The sequence below is a fragment of the Heptranchias perlo genome, chromosome 23 (genome assembly GCF_035084215.1).
Source record: "Heptranchias perlo isolate sHepPer1 chromosome 23, sHepPer1.hap1, whole genome shotgun sequence".
NCBI classification, from domain to species: Eukaryota; Metazoa; Chordata; class Chondrichthyes; order Hexanchiformes; family Hexanchidae; genus Heptranchias; species Heptranchias perlo.
In genome coordinates, this window is record NC_090347.1 from 30,714,043 (window position 1) to 30,730,988 (window position 16,946).

At 40.9% G+C, this 16,946-nt stretch overlaps 1 protein-coding gene across 1 annotated transcript in view; it reads right to left on the reverse strand.

Moving 5' to 3' along the window:
* Positions 1 to 16,946, reverse strand: part of tbcd (tubulin folding cofactor D) — a 259,910-nt gene that overhangs the window by 26,002 nt on the left and 216,962 nt on the right. Inside the window, exons 30-32 of the mRNA XM_068004296.1 lie at positions 7,130 to 7,213; positions 5,529 to 5,687; positions 3,232 to 3,370 (exon numbers count right to left, since the gene is read on the reverse strand). Of these exons, the coding sequence (XP_067860397.1) occupies positions 3,232 to 3,370; positions 5,529 to 5,687; positions 7,130 to 7,213 (382 nt within the window). The remainder of the gene's footprint in view (positions 1 to 3,231; positions 3,371 to 5,528; positions 5,688 to 7,129; positions 7,214 to 16,946) is intronic.

Consider the following 16,946-nt stretch of genomic DNA (forward strand, 5'->3'; position numbering starts at 1 on the left):
TAAGATACTGATCAGCTATGGTCTAATTGAATGGCGGAACAAGCTCAAGGGGCTGAATGGCCTACTTCTGTTCCTATGTTCCTAACTATGATAAATATCCTGAGACAGTTACTAGGGCAGGGTTTAAGCATTTTCTACAGTTGAAAGCAAAAATATGAACAAAGATCAATTCAAACTCTGCAAACAAGGTTTTGGGGCCACCAGAAAATTACCTATCAACAATACCATCTGTAAGGATATATAGTTGGCAAAATGTTTCAGTTCAAAAGATTCAAAGTCAAATATCAGCTAACAGTTCAGTCTTAACTTTCATTTTAAAAACAATTGCTTGTAAGTCTGGGTCACCTGATGGTTCAGTGGGTTTAGACAATGAGAAGCTCAGCTACACGGATCAGGAAAGTCATAGGTTTGATCCTCAATCTGTGCTGATTTGGCAGATCTCATGCAGAGTGGTAGTTGGGGTACTGCAATTAGCCTCAGTGCCCTTGGACACGGAGGGGAAGAAAACAGACATATCTTCCACTCCTGATGAGAATCCAATCACTCCTGCCAGAAATGTGTATGTGTGGACATCAGATAACAGTCGTCTCAAACTTAGCTGTGATGCCCCAACAGTTGAATAGGCTGCCAATAAGCATTGTCAAAGCTCACATATAAATAATGATCACTGTGATGAGGAATCAGAGGATGACCAGCATCCTTGGAACCATACCCCAAGTAAGCAGTCAAGGCCTTCAGAAGAGGAGCAAATGGTTAGGAAAAAAATACATAATTTTCCAACTGTTACACAGGAGTTGACGCAATGCGGTATACTTCACTTCCACGTATATATCGCTTCCTCCAACCTTGGCAATAACTAGAACTCGGCTTCAGTGTCAAAGATCAGTTAACCCACTCTTCCATAACTTTTCTTGTCAATGGAGACTTGAGTAAGACTGAAATCAAAGTGTGGGCACAAATTACTTCAAATCCAGCTAATTTCTTTCTGAGGAATCTGCTGTTTAGAAGGAACGCTATAGATTGCTCAGAACGAAACCCAAATGGACTAAAATGCTTTGTCTGTTTAGTTACATCAATAAATTGTTTGCTCCAGTTTCTCCAAGGTACAACTATTGCATCTATATACAATACTAACACACTTTTGATTCATGTCTGTCAATCTGTATTCAGGCCACACCAAAACTTTGCAGAAAACCTATGGTATTTATTCCTCTATGACTGCAATGGTGCCCATTAAGATACAAGTTCACCTATAGTATCATACAATCTTACAGCATAGAACAAAGCGATTCAACCCATCATGCCTGTGCTGGCTCTTTGAAAGAGCTATCCCATTAGTCCCACTCCCTTGCTTTTTCCCCATAGTTCTGCAAATGTTTCCTTTTCAAGTATTTATCCAATTCCCTTTTGAAAGTTACCACTGAATCTGCTTCCACCACCCTTTCAGGCAGTGCATTCCAGATCATAACTTCCTGCGTAAAAAAAAATTATCCTCATCACCCCCTTGGTTCTTTTGCCAATTATCTTAAAATCGTGTCCTCTGGTTATCGACCCTCCTGCCAGTGGAAACAGTTTCTCCCTATCTACTCTATCAAAACCCATCATCATTTTTAACACCTCTATTAAATCTCTCCGTAAGCATCTCTGCTCTAAAGAGAACAATCCCAGCTTCTCTAGTCTCTCCACATAACTGAAGTCCCTCATCCCTGGTACCATTCTAGTAAATCTCCTCTGCACCCTCACCAATGCCTTCACGTCCTTCATATAGTGTGGTGCCCAGAGTTGGACACAATACTCCAGCTGAGGCCTAACCAATGATTTATAAAGGTTTAGCATAATTTCTTTGCTTGTGTACTCTATGCTTCTATTATAAAGCCCAGGATCCTGTAAGCTTTTTTTTAACAGCCTTATCAACTTGACCTGACACCTTCAAAGATTTGTGTACGTGAACCCCCAGGTCTCTCATTTCCTGAACCTAACAATCATTTTAAAGGCAATATATCAATCTGGGATGGCTATCTCAAGTAAGCCCAGATCTGTCATGTAACCTGTTGTGGGAGTTGTTTGCAAATTATTAGTATTCAGGTAAGAATTGCTCGTACTGCATTCAGTCTGCTTGCAACTCTTATCTCAATGCTGTTAGTAAGTTGCAACCAAGCTTACCCAACTACAAAGAGTTCTCTCTGTGCCTTAAACCACCTGTCTAGGATTGACAATCCCACTGGTTCAAGATTTGGCACCCAAGTTATATGGGATCACTGCTGGAGATCAATTTGAACATATCTTTAATAACAATCAAAAATATTAATGTATTTTTGTGGCATTAAATTTAAACGACACAGTACATCTCTTTGTGCACAACAGCACGCAGATTATAGAGTAGTTAAAAATAAAAACATAAAATGCTGGAGAAGCTCAGCAAGTGTGAAGAATGAAACAGAGTTAACGTCTCAGGTCAAAGATCTTTAACTTCCTTTAACATCTTCCAGTTCTGACGAAAGGTTTTTGATCTGAAACATTAACTCTGTTTCTCTCTCCACAGATGCTGCCTGACCTGATGAATGTTTCCAGCATTTCCTGTTTTTATTTCAGATTTCCAGCATCTGCAGTATTTTGCTTTTGTCAAAGTAGTCTTTGTTTGTCTAGGTCATAGGTCGATTTTAAAATGATATCTGTTCACCGTGAAACTTTTCCCATTAACAATGCTCCAGCCATTTTTGGCTTCTCAATAAAAAGAAAACCCAGGTCTCTTAAAATGCTGAATGTGACTGTACATTTACAGGTTGCTTCTACTTTATTATCTTCTGACATTTTCACACAACAGGATTAGAGTTTGAAAAGGCAATATGCCATGACAAAGATTACTTAATACTTGTAATGATACGATAGTCTTCTCTATTTCTGTCAGTAGGCTATACATTAGAAGTGCACAGATTCTGCAAACTGAATCATTTAGATACAGCAACTCTTGTTTTTTTTGTGAAGAGTTATTCTGTAGCGATTTTAGAAAATACTTTCTGGAACTTCACTGATTCACCGAGGATGTTTATTGAAAGTATTAATTAGCAGTTTCAGTTTGTTTTTTTCATGATTCCGCCCCCCACCCCCACCCCCGCCCCCTGCTAAGTACATGTTACTTTCTGGGTGCTCTACAGATTATTTTCAAACGTTAGCATGTAATCAATGAGAATTTCTACCTCTGGTAATTTGACATTATATGCATTTACATACCGTAGATTCAGTAAGTCCTCCTACTGACACAGTGAGACCCAGCAGAACACGGTACTGGTAAATTGGGAGCCCTAGGAGTTTTGTTATAGGAGGGAAGGCTTGAGAGGGTGCACTCCAGTTAAGAGTTTCAAATTCTGATCTGGAATTAAAGAATAAAACCATGAGCTATGTTTTATTCTATGTACTGCACAGGATCAAATTAAACATTACAACAGGTATTTCAGCTTACAAAAGACCTACAAAACACAATGTGGTGGTTTATTTTGATGACGAAAAAAAAAGTAATGTATTTTTGAAGGAGCAGTATGCACATGTCTATATTTATAATTTTTTTAAACAATGTTGAAAGGAAATTTTTACAAAATTTGTAATGCTTTTATTTAAAGCAAGTTAGATAAAATCTGGTTTCTTCTGTCAATGTGAGGAAGCGTGAGGTTATCCACTTTGCACCTAAGAAAGCTAGATCAGAGTATTTTCTAAACGGTGAGAAGCCAGGAACTGTGGAAGAAGAGAGAGATTTAGGGGTCCAAGTACAGAAATCACTCAAAGCTAGTGAACAGGTACAAAAAATAATTTAAAAGGCTAATGGAATGTTGGCCTTTATCTCAAGAGGGCAGGAATACAAAGGGGTGGAAATTATGTTACAGTTATCTAAAGCTCTGGTAAGACCCCATTTAGAGTACTAGTTTTGGGCACTGCACCTCAAGAAGGGTATAATGGCCTTAGAGTGGGTGCAGCGCAAATTCACCAGAATGATACCGGGGCTAAAAGGGTTAAATTATTGGCTAGGCTTGTATTCCCTTGAGTATATAATATTAAGGGGTGATCTAGTTGTGGCGTTTAAGATAATTAAAGGAGTTGATAGGGTAGATAGAGAGATAGAGAGATGGCGCAGTCCAGAACGAGGGGGCATAACCTTAAAATTAGAGCTAGGCCATTCAGGGTGATGTCATGAAGCATGTCTTCACACAAAGGGTAGTGGCAATCTGGAACTCTTCTCCCCAAAAAGCTGTTGAGGCTGGGGGTCAATTGAAAATTTCAAAACTGTGATTGATAGATTTTTGTTAGGCAAGGGCATTACGGAACCAAGGCAGGTAGATGGAGTTAAGATGCAGATCAGCCATGATCTAATTAAATGGCAGACAGGCTTGAGGGGCTTAACGCCCTACTCTTGTTTCTTTCAGCACACTGCTGTTGCATAGCTGCTGTGCCATTCAAAAATAGCAGGTGCCTGGGTCAGGACTGAAAGCGGTGGCATTGCAAATCTTCGCTTGCGATTGAAAAGAGAAGGAATCACTTTGCACCATCATAGCTGGTGTTGATGCTATGGTAGTGTGCGACCACGAGAAATTCCAGGTTCTGAAAGAATTTTGATTTTAAAATCAAACAAAAAAAGCTTGATATTAAGAGAATCTCAATTTCTGGATCAGGAAGCTGATAAAATTACAAGTTGACCAATTTGCTCTGACGCCAAATAGCCAATCAGATAGCAGGCTAGCGTAAAAGATGCTATATCGGCTTCTTATTCACTGTGGTCCCTGAGTTTGACATATTAGCACAAAATCACTAAGCAACCCCATTCAACGTATCTTTATAGGTTTAAATTAGTGAGTTACCAGGGTACATATTCGGCAAGACTAAACTTAACTCATTATTTTCTTTAATAATTATTCTGTACTAATGTTGGTTTTTAGTTGTATAAAGGTTTTCATTGTTGTTTTCCCAAACACCTTTCTACTTTGTTTCTCTAAATAACTATGAGCGCTAAAGGAATCAAATTGAAATGAATTAGGGCCAAAGCTGTTGGACATTTTGTTTCACCATCAACTTCTACAACTCCAGAATACTGCACAGTCCTCTGTGTCACCCTTGTTAGCTCATTTTGCAGCCACCACACTGCTTCTCTTTGGGACTCTCTCCAAAATCCACTTTGCCTTGCTACCTATCTCCCTTCATTCATAACTCTCTATCTGTGCTTTGAGTCATCCTCCACCCCTAATCGTTCCCGTAGCCTGCTCAGCATTCTCCTCTCACTCTTGAAAACACTAGGAATGTATTTTTTCTATGAGAGGGGTGTTTTAATTTGAAAGTTTGACAGCATATTTTACAGCACCTTATTGAGAATAGGCTGTTTTTGTTTGTTTATGCTTTAAAACCTTTTTGTCTGATCCAGTGCATCAACCTTTAATGCACATTTTACATAGATTTCAGTTATATGCAATTATCAAAATTATACAACAGGTTATACATGCAAAGGAAATAGAGAGAGCTAAAGTCCAGGTCTTTTAACAACTCACCGTGGAAAAATGTTCTCTAGCTCCTCCCGGTGTGGAACATGTGGAACTACAGGGTTATCAAAATGTAGGATTCGAAGAAAAACTGAGCCAGCATGTGCTCGGAATCGATCGATCTTCTCGGCTGACAGTTGAGCCAAGTAGCACATCATTTGTTTACATCTGCACAAAAGCGGAAGACGTTAGCATCACGCGACAGAATTCTCTGGTTCTAATTCTTAAAAGATTAATCAACATCACAAACAGATTATCTGGTCATTATCACATTGCTGTTTGTGAAACCTTGCTATGCGCAAATTGGCTGCCACGGTCCCTACATTACAAAAGTAACCACACTTCAAAAGTACTTCATTGACTGTAAAATGCTTTTTGATGTCCTGAGGTTGTGAAAGGCGCTATATAAATTCAAATCTTAAAAGAAAGACAGACAGGCAGAGACAGAATTGCATTTATTTAGCGCCTTTCACAGTCTCAGGACGTCCCAAAGCCAACTAAGTATTTTTGAAGTGTAGTCACTGCTGTAATATAGGAAATGCAGCAACCAATTTAAGCACAGCAAGGTCCCACAAATAGCAATGTGATAATGACCAGATAATTTGTTTTGATGATGTTGGTTGAGGAATAAATATTGGCCAGGACTTGGAGGCAAACTCCCCTGCTCTTCTTCAAAATAGTGCCATGACATCCTTTACATCCACCTGAGAGTGCAGATGGGGCCTCGGTTTAACTAAAGACCTATGACAGTGCTGCACTGAAGTGTCAGCCTGGACTATGTGCTCACGTCTCTGGAGTGGCAATGCTGCCATTTAAAACAATGAAGCCATAGTCAGGTCATCGCCCCAATTCCTCTCCAGCACCATGCATACATATTCCCATCCTTTCTCATGGTGCTGAGAGTCTGAGTTTGCCTGCTAAACTTGACAACTTTTCCTCTGACTCAGAGGAGTCACAAACTGCATCATTCAGTACTTGGAAAGTAGTTCTCCAACTTGATCTTAATAAATTCTGACTTCCATTGCGCCACTAATATGTAGACATCAGTGCTCCTGCACCTAATGGTGTCGCTGGACAAAGCTTCAACATCTGTCTTACTAGTTGTCAGGACCCATGTCACAGCTGCAAACTAAAATTAATGCAGCAGAGTTATTAATTGTGTCAGCATTGTCCCATGAACTCAGTTTGAGGTCTGGTCCCAGGCTTTTGGATTCCTCAGTGCTGAGGTGCACAATCCCACTCGGAAATTAAAAGGGATGGTCACACGTTGCATGTAGTCCCTAACACCTGCTGCTGAGTCACTACAGGGTACATAGTTGGTGGTCTGGGAGTAGGTAAACTGCATATCCTTTTGACAGCAGAGGTGTTAAGGGCAGATGGACAGTAGATGAAGAGAACTTACAATAATGAAATTTACATAAAACTAAAGTTTTTGATATCAAATCTTTGCCCATTTTCAATTATGAAAATACATTCCTTCAATAACTCATTGCACCGTTAATGTACAGGTTACATTAAGGACTTAACATCTGGTAGTTAATAAAGGGGATAAGTAATCTCACAGTAAACTAAAATAATAACTGGAACCAGTGAAAAATTTTTCTACTCACATATCAGGAGAAATAAGCTGAGGGTGAGTCTGCACCAGGAGTATTGTTAATTCCATCAAACCTGTCATGGCAGCTTCTCGTACCCTGTTGATCATAAGAACGCAAGAAAATAAGAACATAAGAAATAGGAGCTGGAGTAGGCCATAAGGCCCTTCGAGCCTGCTCCGCCATTCAATCAGATCATGGCTGGTCTTCGACCTCAACTCCACTTTCCTGCCGAACCTGCTATCCCTTGATTCCCTTGAAGTCCAAAAATCTATTGATCTCAGTCTTGAATATACTCAACGACTGAGCATCCACAGCCCTCTGGGGTAGAGAATTCCAAAGATTCACAACCCTCCAAGTGAAGAAATTCCTCCTCATCTCAGCCTTAAATGTCCGACCCTGTACCCTGAGACTATGTCCCCTGGTCTTACACTCTCCAGCCAATGGAAACATCCTTTCAGCATCCATCCTGTCAAGCCCTCTAAGAATTTTATACGTTTCAATGAGATCACCTCTCATTCTTCTAAACTCCAGAGAATATAGGCCCATTTTACTCAATCTCTCATCAGAGGACACCACTCTCATCCCAGGAATCAATCTAGTGAACCTTCGTTGCACCGCCTTAGGTAAGGAGACCAAAACTGTACACAGTGCACTAGGTGTGGTTTCACCAGAGCCCTGTACAAGTGCAGCAAGATTTCCTTACTCTTGTACTCCAACCCCCTTGCAATTAAGGCCAACTTATTATTTGCCTTCCTAATTGCTTGCTGTAACTGCATGTTAACTTCCTGTGTTTAATGAACAAGGACACCCAAATCCCTCTGAACACCAACATTTAAGTTTCTCACCATTTAAAAAAAAAAAAATCAATTTTTCCATAATTGTAAAACAACAACTGGTACTGAGCTCTGAGTAACATTCGCTTACTTCAGGCCTAACTGAAAAATAACTGAAGGTTAAAACAAATTTTGTCGACTAAATGAAAAGCCTAAGTACATACATGCCAACCTTGAAAAATCTAGTGAAGCTGACAAAGTCCCAAAAAAGTTGACAAATCAGAAACAGCCCTGAACGTACACTTATGATGTGTGACAAGTAAATACATTGAAACCGCAGTGGGACAAGGGCCTTTACCCAACTATCCTTCACTTGTATTAGACGAAATAAAAATCAGCATGAAAGGCTAACGAAGGATACAAATGTTGAAGACACCAGAATTATTCTCCACGAAGCCTGAGAGAGTGCTCTCCCAAGAAGATTTTTATTTTTAAAGAATGATTTTTTGCATTTTCGTTAAGTACTTCTACCCTGTCCACTCCAAATCAATTTAGATCTCTGAGCATTACCTACTTCCTCTCACCAGAGGAACATGAGCAAAAGTATAGATGCCATGTTAACACAGCGATTAAAACTTGTTTTATCAAGCTATTGTTTTTTAAATGGCTAACTCCAGTTTAATCTTATCTATCCAGACAGAATGAGAGAAACAGACACAACTCAGAGAGAGAAGAAAATAACAAATACAGACAAATCTACTTAAACAAGTTAAATCAGAATAACAGTTCAACGAGTTGCAATGTGCTTGAAGACGGCTTACCATTTTTTACATAGAATTTACAGCACAGGAACAGGCCATTCGGCCCAACAGGTCTATGCCGGTGTTTATGCTCCACATGAGCCTCCTCCCACCTTACTTCATTTCACCCTATATACCCTTCTTTTCCTTTCTCCCTCATGTACTTATCTAGCTTCCGCTATTCGCCTCTTCTACCCCATGTAATAGCGACTTCCACATTCTCACCACTCTGAGTAAAGAAGTTGCTCCTGAATACCTTATTGGATTTATTAGGGACAATCTTATAATTATGGTCCCTAGATTTGGACTCTCCCACAAGTGGAAACATCTACTCTACGTCTACCCTATCAAACCCCTTCATAATTTTAAAGACTTCTATCAGGTCAACTGGAAAATCTAGGTCCAAATATTTAGGAAAAATCAAGCAATTATCTATAGCTTGATTAATCATGTAAAATAAATTTATTTACATATTTACACCACCTTGGCAGTAAACTCAGTTTGTATTTTTTCTTCTCCTTCCATTTGCTCCCCAAACTTCTCTGTCAGAGATGGTGATTCACTGAGTTACAGTTGCCTAGGTGGCCAATCCTTGTGTAAGCCTGAATAGTAAGAAACTGCAGGTTATTAAACCATGGTTACCACAATCCAGCCTGGTCCTGTCATTACTCAGCATCCACGTGCTTATTTCGTCATGGATTGCTCGATAGCAATAAAAAAGTTATAAGGAGTCGGAACAATGGCCAGTATTTTGCCCATTTATAGTGGCTTCACTATCACTCTAGTAGAGACTATCAAAATCACAGGTCAAAACCACCTCTCTGCATTTACTCACTTAAACCATTGGGAATTATAAATTTATTCCCATAACCAGAATCTTGTGAGCACATGCCAGCAAGGCATTCAGTTTATTGATTTTATATTATCCACCACAACAATACACAATCCATTTCTTTGTCTTCTTAAATAGTGCTATTGCTTTCTCCCTGGAGCTAGCCTTTGGTTTAGTGGAAGCATTCCCGCCTCTGAGTCAGAAGGCGCAGACAGTCCCAGCGAGTGGAGACCGGAGCTCCGGATCTGAATTCTGGGTTGATATCCATCGGAATACTTGTGTTGTGTGGATGTGGGTGTGGGTATGGGTGCCCCCCACCGCAGTATCGGCTGGTATAAAGATGATTACAGCCATGGAAGGAGTGTTCACATTGCTGCCTGTCAATGGGGGGGGGGGGGGGGGGGGTTATCAGCCTGCGAATCCTTCCACTACTTCACACTCTTCTCCAAATGAGTAGTGTAAAGATACAAAAACAACAACTTTCTCCCTTTCAGTGATCTATCTAGCGATCTTGCCGAACAGGGTATGCAGATATCATGAACTAAGAGATACATACAAGTGACAGTGGACAACCCTCCATCTGATTTCATTCCCTACTCGTGCTAATAACTTAGCTTCTATTCTAAGCTTCCCCTCGATGAGACTGTTAAATAATTGTATAGGTATTCACAGAATCTACCTGCATCCTAGCATCTCATGGCACAGTGCAATACTGTTTTCATGTGCCATGTTCTTAACCAATATGTTGCGATGGTTAAATTTGGCTTTTTGTATCCTTACTACTTCTATAGTGCACATAATAGCATAATTTTTGAAGAGATGCTCATCATGAACAGCATTTTAACTAATAATATAAAATATTAAACATTAAATATTAAACAGTTTAACAATGATTTTTCTCCACTTCTTTCTGCCTTCAATGCTGCTGAAGTCTGATTTTACATAGAATTACATTACAATCCACAGCACAGACACAAGCCATTCGGCCCACCTGGTTTATGCCAGTGTTTATACACCACACAAGTTTTCTCCCACTCTAATTACCTCTTCCTGCTCTGCCCCGGTATCCCTCATGCATGATTTCTTCAGAATAGTTTGGTATGCTACATCTGACCCTCATTAAATAGAATATTCAAATTCACAAATTCTGTGGCTGCATTACTATATTCATTGTGAAACCTATTTGCCATCTACTTGTTGATGGCTTATCTATCAGCACTGTTACATAAAAAAAGTATAGCCAACTGCTTATGTGTGGTTTTCCCACTGTTGGCTGCACTCCACAAGTAAATAACCCATTGTTCCAGGAACCAAAGGCATTATCAATGCACAAAAATGTGCCACTGGTTTGAGGCCGCCTCTTGCAGTAAAGTCATGGAGACATAAACTGCATGGGACCAGCTCCATGTTGTACAGCAGAGATCAGTGCACCTGGCGATATGGAGTGTAAAAGTGGGGGAGTGGGGCTCTAACGTTTCTCTCCCGAAACAGAAAAACTCGCTAAGTATAGAAATACCTTTTGTTTTGCCTTGGAACTGGCTATGAACTAGTTAATGGTGTGGATTTCCTATGACCTATATTGTTTTGTTTTGGGGGTATTTTAATGCTTCTCAGTGAAGATTTCTTTTACAAAAACAAAACAATGTTGGAAACACACACCAGTTCTGGTTCTGACAAAGGGTTTACACCCAAAAATTAATTATCTTCTCTTTTGATGGACCTGCAGTGTATTTTTAGCATTTTCTATTATTTCATATTTCCAGTATTTGTCTTTTTTTTCCAAATGATTCTTTTATTATGGAGGTAACTGATGTTTCTACATTTTTGTAACTTGCTAAAGTCTATTTATTTCTGAAGTATGGCCTCATTGTTTTGCTATAATGTTACAGTGCTGAAACTGGTTGTTCAGAATATTTCTTGTTTTGTGTAGTCTTAAACTTATTAAACACTGTTATCCATTCATTTCCTGTTTTACCATTTCCACGTTTTTAATTTTAGATTTCCCAAATTGTACCTTATATTCAGTTTTGTTCACGTGCTCATAAAATATTTAGAATTTGTACCTGTCGGTGTTAGAAATTATTGACAGAGAGGTACTTCTCAGTATTATCCAAGCATTTTTCATCACAACTTGCATAGTGTAAACTACTATGTCTGGTGTATTTCAGGGGTGGTATATCTTTGGGTTTGCTAGGGGTACCTCACAGACTGGTGTCTTTTTTGTGTGTATGCTCAACCCTGTTGGCAGCATTCTCGGCTCGGGTCAGAAGGCTCTAACATAAAGCCCTATAGAACAAGTGCAGTGGTGAGGGAGTACTGCGTTGTTAAAGGTGCTGCCTTTGGATGAAAAATTAAATCTTGTTCAGGTGGACATTAAAGATTTAATGACACTACTTAAAGAGTGGAGAGTTCTCCAAGTGTCCTGGTAAATATTCTTCCCTCAACTAATAACAAAAACAGATGAATTGGTCACTCATCTCACTGCTATTTGTGCACAAATTGGCTGCCATGTTTGCCTTAACATCAACAGTGCCTGCACATCAAAGGTGATTCATAGTATGTGAAGCACTTTGAGATGTTTGAGAGATGTGATAAGGCGATATATAAATGCAAGTCTTGGTTTGATACTAAATTCTTCCCTAATAATGCACACAATTCACCGCTTCTGAAGTATGGGAGAAAGCACACTGCTAAATCTGCTTCCTTGGGAAATTAATTTATTGGTTTGAATGCACTGCTATGTTTAGTATGGTTTTCACATAGCCACTTGTCCGTGAAGCAAAGGTCAGCCACTTTGTCCTCACGACATAGGAACAGGAGTAGGCCATTTAGCCCCTCGAGCCAGTTCTCGCATTCAATGGGATCATGGCTGATCTGTGACCTAATTCCATATACCCACCTTAGCCCCATATCCCTTGATACCTTTGGTTAACAAAAATCTATCAATCTCAGATTTAAAATTAACAACTGAGCTAACATCAACTGCCGTTTGCAAAAGAGAGTTCCAAACTTCTACCACCCTTTGCGTGTAGAAGTGTTTCCTAACTTCACTCATGAAAGTCCTGACTCTAATTTCGAGGCTATGTCCCCTAGTCCTGGACTCCCCAGCCAGTGGAAATAGTTTCTCTCTATCTACCCTATCAGTTCCCCTTAATATCTTCAAAATGTCGATCAAATCACCCCTTAACCTTCTAAATTCCAGGGAATACAACCCTAGTTTATGTAATCTCTCCTCGCAATTTAACCCTTGGAGTCCAGGTATCATTCTAGTAAACCTACGCTGCACTCCCTCCAAGGCCAATATATCCATCCTAAGGTGCGGTGCCCAGAACTGAACTCAGTACTCCAGGTGTGGTCTAATCAGGGCTTTGTATAGCTGTAGCATTACTTCTAACCCCTTGTATTCTAGTCCTTTAGATATGAAGGCCAGCGTTCCATTAGCCTTTTTGATTATTTTCTGCACTTGCACATGACATTTTAATGATCTATATATGTGGACCCCCAAGTCTCTTTGGACCTCCACTGTTTCGAGCTTTTCACCATTTAGAAAGTACTCTGGTCTATCCTTTTTAGGTCCAAAGTAGATGACCTCGCACTTGCCTACATTGAAATCCATTTGCTACAGTTTTGCCCATTCACTTAAGCTATTAATATCTCTCTGTAATTTTATACTTCCATCTACACTGCTTACAATGCTGCCTATCTTTGTCATTATGTGGAGATGCCGGTGATGGACTGGGGTGGACAAATGTAAGGAATCTTACAACACCAGGTTATAGTCCAACAGTTTTATTTGAAAATCACAAGCTTTCGGAGATTATCTCCTTCGTCAGGTGAGTGAGTGAAAGGTTCTCAAATCACATATCTTGTATTAGGCTGGGACACGATCACATCAATCAAAGGTGTCGTTGGTGTTCAGACAGGTTAGCCACGGAAAACAGTACATCCCAGTATACTGAATACACAATGGGTCAGATTACACAGACAAAGAGAGAAAGAGACCCAAAAGGCAGAGAGAGAGAGAGAGAGAGAGAGAGAAAGAGAATGTCCAGTTGTATTAAAAACAGATAACTTTTTTTTCCTGCTGGTGGTGTTACGTGTAGCGTGACATGAACCCAAGATCCCGGTTGAGGCCGTCCTCATGGGTGCGGAACTTGGCTATCAATTTCTGCTCGACGATTTTGCGTTGTCGTGTGTCTCGAAGGCCGCCTTGGAGAACGCTTACCTGAAGATCGGTGGCTGAATGTCCTTGACTGCTGAAGTGTTCCCCGACTGGGAGGGAACCCTCTTGTCTGGCGATTGTTGCGCGGTGTCCGTTCATCCGTTGTCGCAGTGTCTGCATGGTCTCACCAATGTACCATGCTCCGGGGCATCCTTTCCTGCAACGTATGAGGTAGACAACGTTGGCCGAGTCACAGGAGTATGAACCATGTACCTGGTGGGTGGTGTCCTCTCGTGTGATGGTGGTATCTGTGTCGATGATCTGGCATGTCTTGCAGAGGTTGCCGTGGCAGGGTTGTATGGTGTCATGGACCCTGTTCTCCTGAAAGCTGGGTAATTTGCTGCGAACGATGGTCTGTTTGAGGTTGGGTGGCTGTTTGAAGGCGAGTAGTGGAGGTGTGGGGAAGGCCTTAGCGAGGTGTTCATCGTCATCGATGACATGTTGAAGGCTGCGGAGAACATGGCGTAGTTTCTCCGCTCCGGGGAAGTACTGGACGACGAAGGGTACTCTGTTGGTTGCGTCCCGTGTTTGTCTTCTGAGGAGGTCTATGCGATTCTTCGCTGTGGCCCGTCGGAACTGTCGATCGACAAGTCGAGCGTCATATCCCGTTCTTACGAGGGCGTCTTTCAGCGTCTGTAGGTGTCAATCGCGTTCCTCCTCGTCTGAACAGATCCTGTGTATTTGCAGGGCCTGTCCATAGGGGATGGCCTCTTTGACGTGGTTAGGGTGGAAGCTGGAAAAGTGGAGCATCGTGAGGTTGTCCGTGGGCTTGCGGTAGAGTGAGGTGCTGGTCTTTGATGGAGATTTGTGTGTCCAAGAAAGAAACCGATTCTGAGGAGTAGTCCATGGTGAGTTTGATGGTGGGATGGAACTTGTTGATGTTATCGTGTAGTCTCTTCAGTGATTCTTCGCCGTGGGTCCATAGGAAGAAAATGTCGTCGATGTATCTGGTGTGTAGCGTTGGTTGGAGGTCCTGTGCAGTGAAGAATTCGTGCTCGAACTTATGCATGAAAATATTGGCGTATTGGGGTGCGAATTTGGTCCCCATGGCTGTTCAGTGTGTTTGGGTAAAGAACTGGTTATCGAAGGTGAAGACATTGTGATCCAGGATGAAGCAGATGAGTTGTCGGATGGCGTCTGGAGATTGGCTGTTGTTGGTGTTGAGTACTGAGGCTGTTGCAGCGATGCCGTCATCGTGGGGGATACTGGTGTAGAGTGCCGAGACGTCCATCGTGGTGAGAAGTGTTCCTGGTTCAACTAGTCCGTGGGTGATGAGTTTTTGTAGGAAGTCTGTAGTGTCGTGACAGAAGCTGGGGGTTCCCTGTACGATGGGTTTCAGGATGCCCTCGACGTATCCAGAGAGGTTCTCACACAGGGTTCCGTTGCTTGATACGATAGGACGTCCGGGTGTGTTGGCTTTGTGTATCTTTGGGAGGCAGTAGTGTTCCCCTCCCAGTCGGGGAACACTTTAGCAGTCAAGGACATTCAGCCACTGATCTTCGGGTAAGCGTTCTCCAAGGCGGCCTTCGAGACACACGACAACGCAAAATCGTCGAGCAGAAATTGATAGCCAAGTTCCGCACCCATGAGGACGGCCTCAACCGGGATCTTGGATTCATGTCACGCTACACGTAACCCCACCAGCAGGAAAAAAAAGTTATCTGTTTTTAATACAACTGGACATTCTCTCTCTCTCTGCCTTTCGGGTCTCTTTCTCTCTTTGTCTGTGTAATCTGACCCATTGTGTATTCAGTATACTGGGATGTACTGTTTTCCGTGGCTAACCTATCTGAACACCAACGACACCTTTGATTGGTGTGATTGTGTCCCAGCCTAATATAAGATATGCGATTTGAGAACCTTTCACTCACTCACCTGACGAAGGAGATAATCTCCGAAAGCTTGTGATTTTCAAGTAAAACTGTTGGACTATAACCTGGTGTTGTAAGATTCCTTACATTTATCTTTGTCATTGGCAAGCTTGGATATGTGGCTCTCTATCACATCATCTAAGTAGTTAATAAATAGTGAATAGTTGAGGCCCCAACACAAATCCCTGAGAGACACAACTAGTCACATCCTGCCAATTTGAGCACCTGCCCATTATACCTCCTTTCTGACTCCTGCCATTCAGCCAATTTCCTAACCAAGTCAATAATTTGCCCTCAATTCCATGAGCTTCAACTTTAGTTAACAGTCTCTTATGAGGGACTTTATCGAATGCCTTCTGGAAGTCCATATGAACAATATCCATAGACATTCCCATGTCCACTACTTTAGTCATCTCTTCAAAAAATTCAATCAGGTTCATCAGGCATGACCTACCCTTTACAAGTCCATGCTGGCTCTCTCTGATCAGCTGCCAAATTTTAAAGGTGTTCAGTCACTCTATCCTAAATTATATACTCTGGTAATTTCCTGACAACAGATGTTATGCTAACTGGTCTATAATTCCCTGGTTTCCCTCTCTCACCTTTCTTAAATAGCAGAGTGACATGTGCAATTTTCCAATCTAAAGGAATTCCTGAATCGAACTTTGGAAGATTATAGTTAGGGCATCTGCAATGTTCTCACCTACTTCCTTTAAAACCCTGGGATGGAAACCATCTGGTCCTGGGGATTTGTTACTCATTAGTGCCAGTATTTTCTTCATTACTGTTCTTCATTACTGTTAATTTGCTTACGTTAAATATGGTGAGTCCCCGTCCCTGATTTAAAATTAGTTTCCTTGGGGTGTCCAACTTGCTGTTCTCTTCCTCTATTGTAAATACTGACACAAAGTCTTAAATTAAACAAAGCCAATTACGTAGATATGACGAGTTGGCTAAGGTAGATTGGGAAATTAGATTAAAAGATATGACAGTAGATAAGCAATGGCAAACATTTAAAGAAATAATTCATAATTCTCAACGAATATACATTCCCTTGAGGAATGAAAACTCCACGGGAAAAGTGATCCAACCGTGGCTAACTAGAGAAGTTAAGGATAGTATTAGATTAAAAGGGGATGCTTACAATGATGTCAAGAAGAATAGTAAGCCTGAGGATTGGGAGGGGTTTTAGAAATCAGCAAAGAATGACCAAGAAATTGATAAAAAGAAAGAAAATCGAATATGAGATTATCTATGAATACATAACACTGTGATCTAACTATATCTTATAGAACAATGTAATTAAATGGCCAGGTCGACACTTTTTTTTA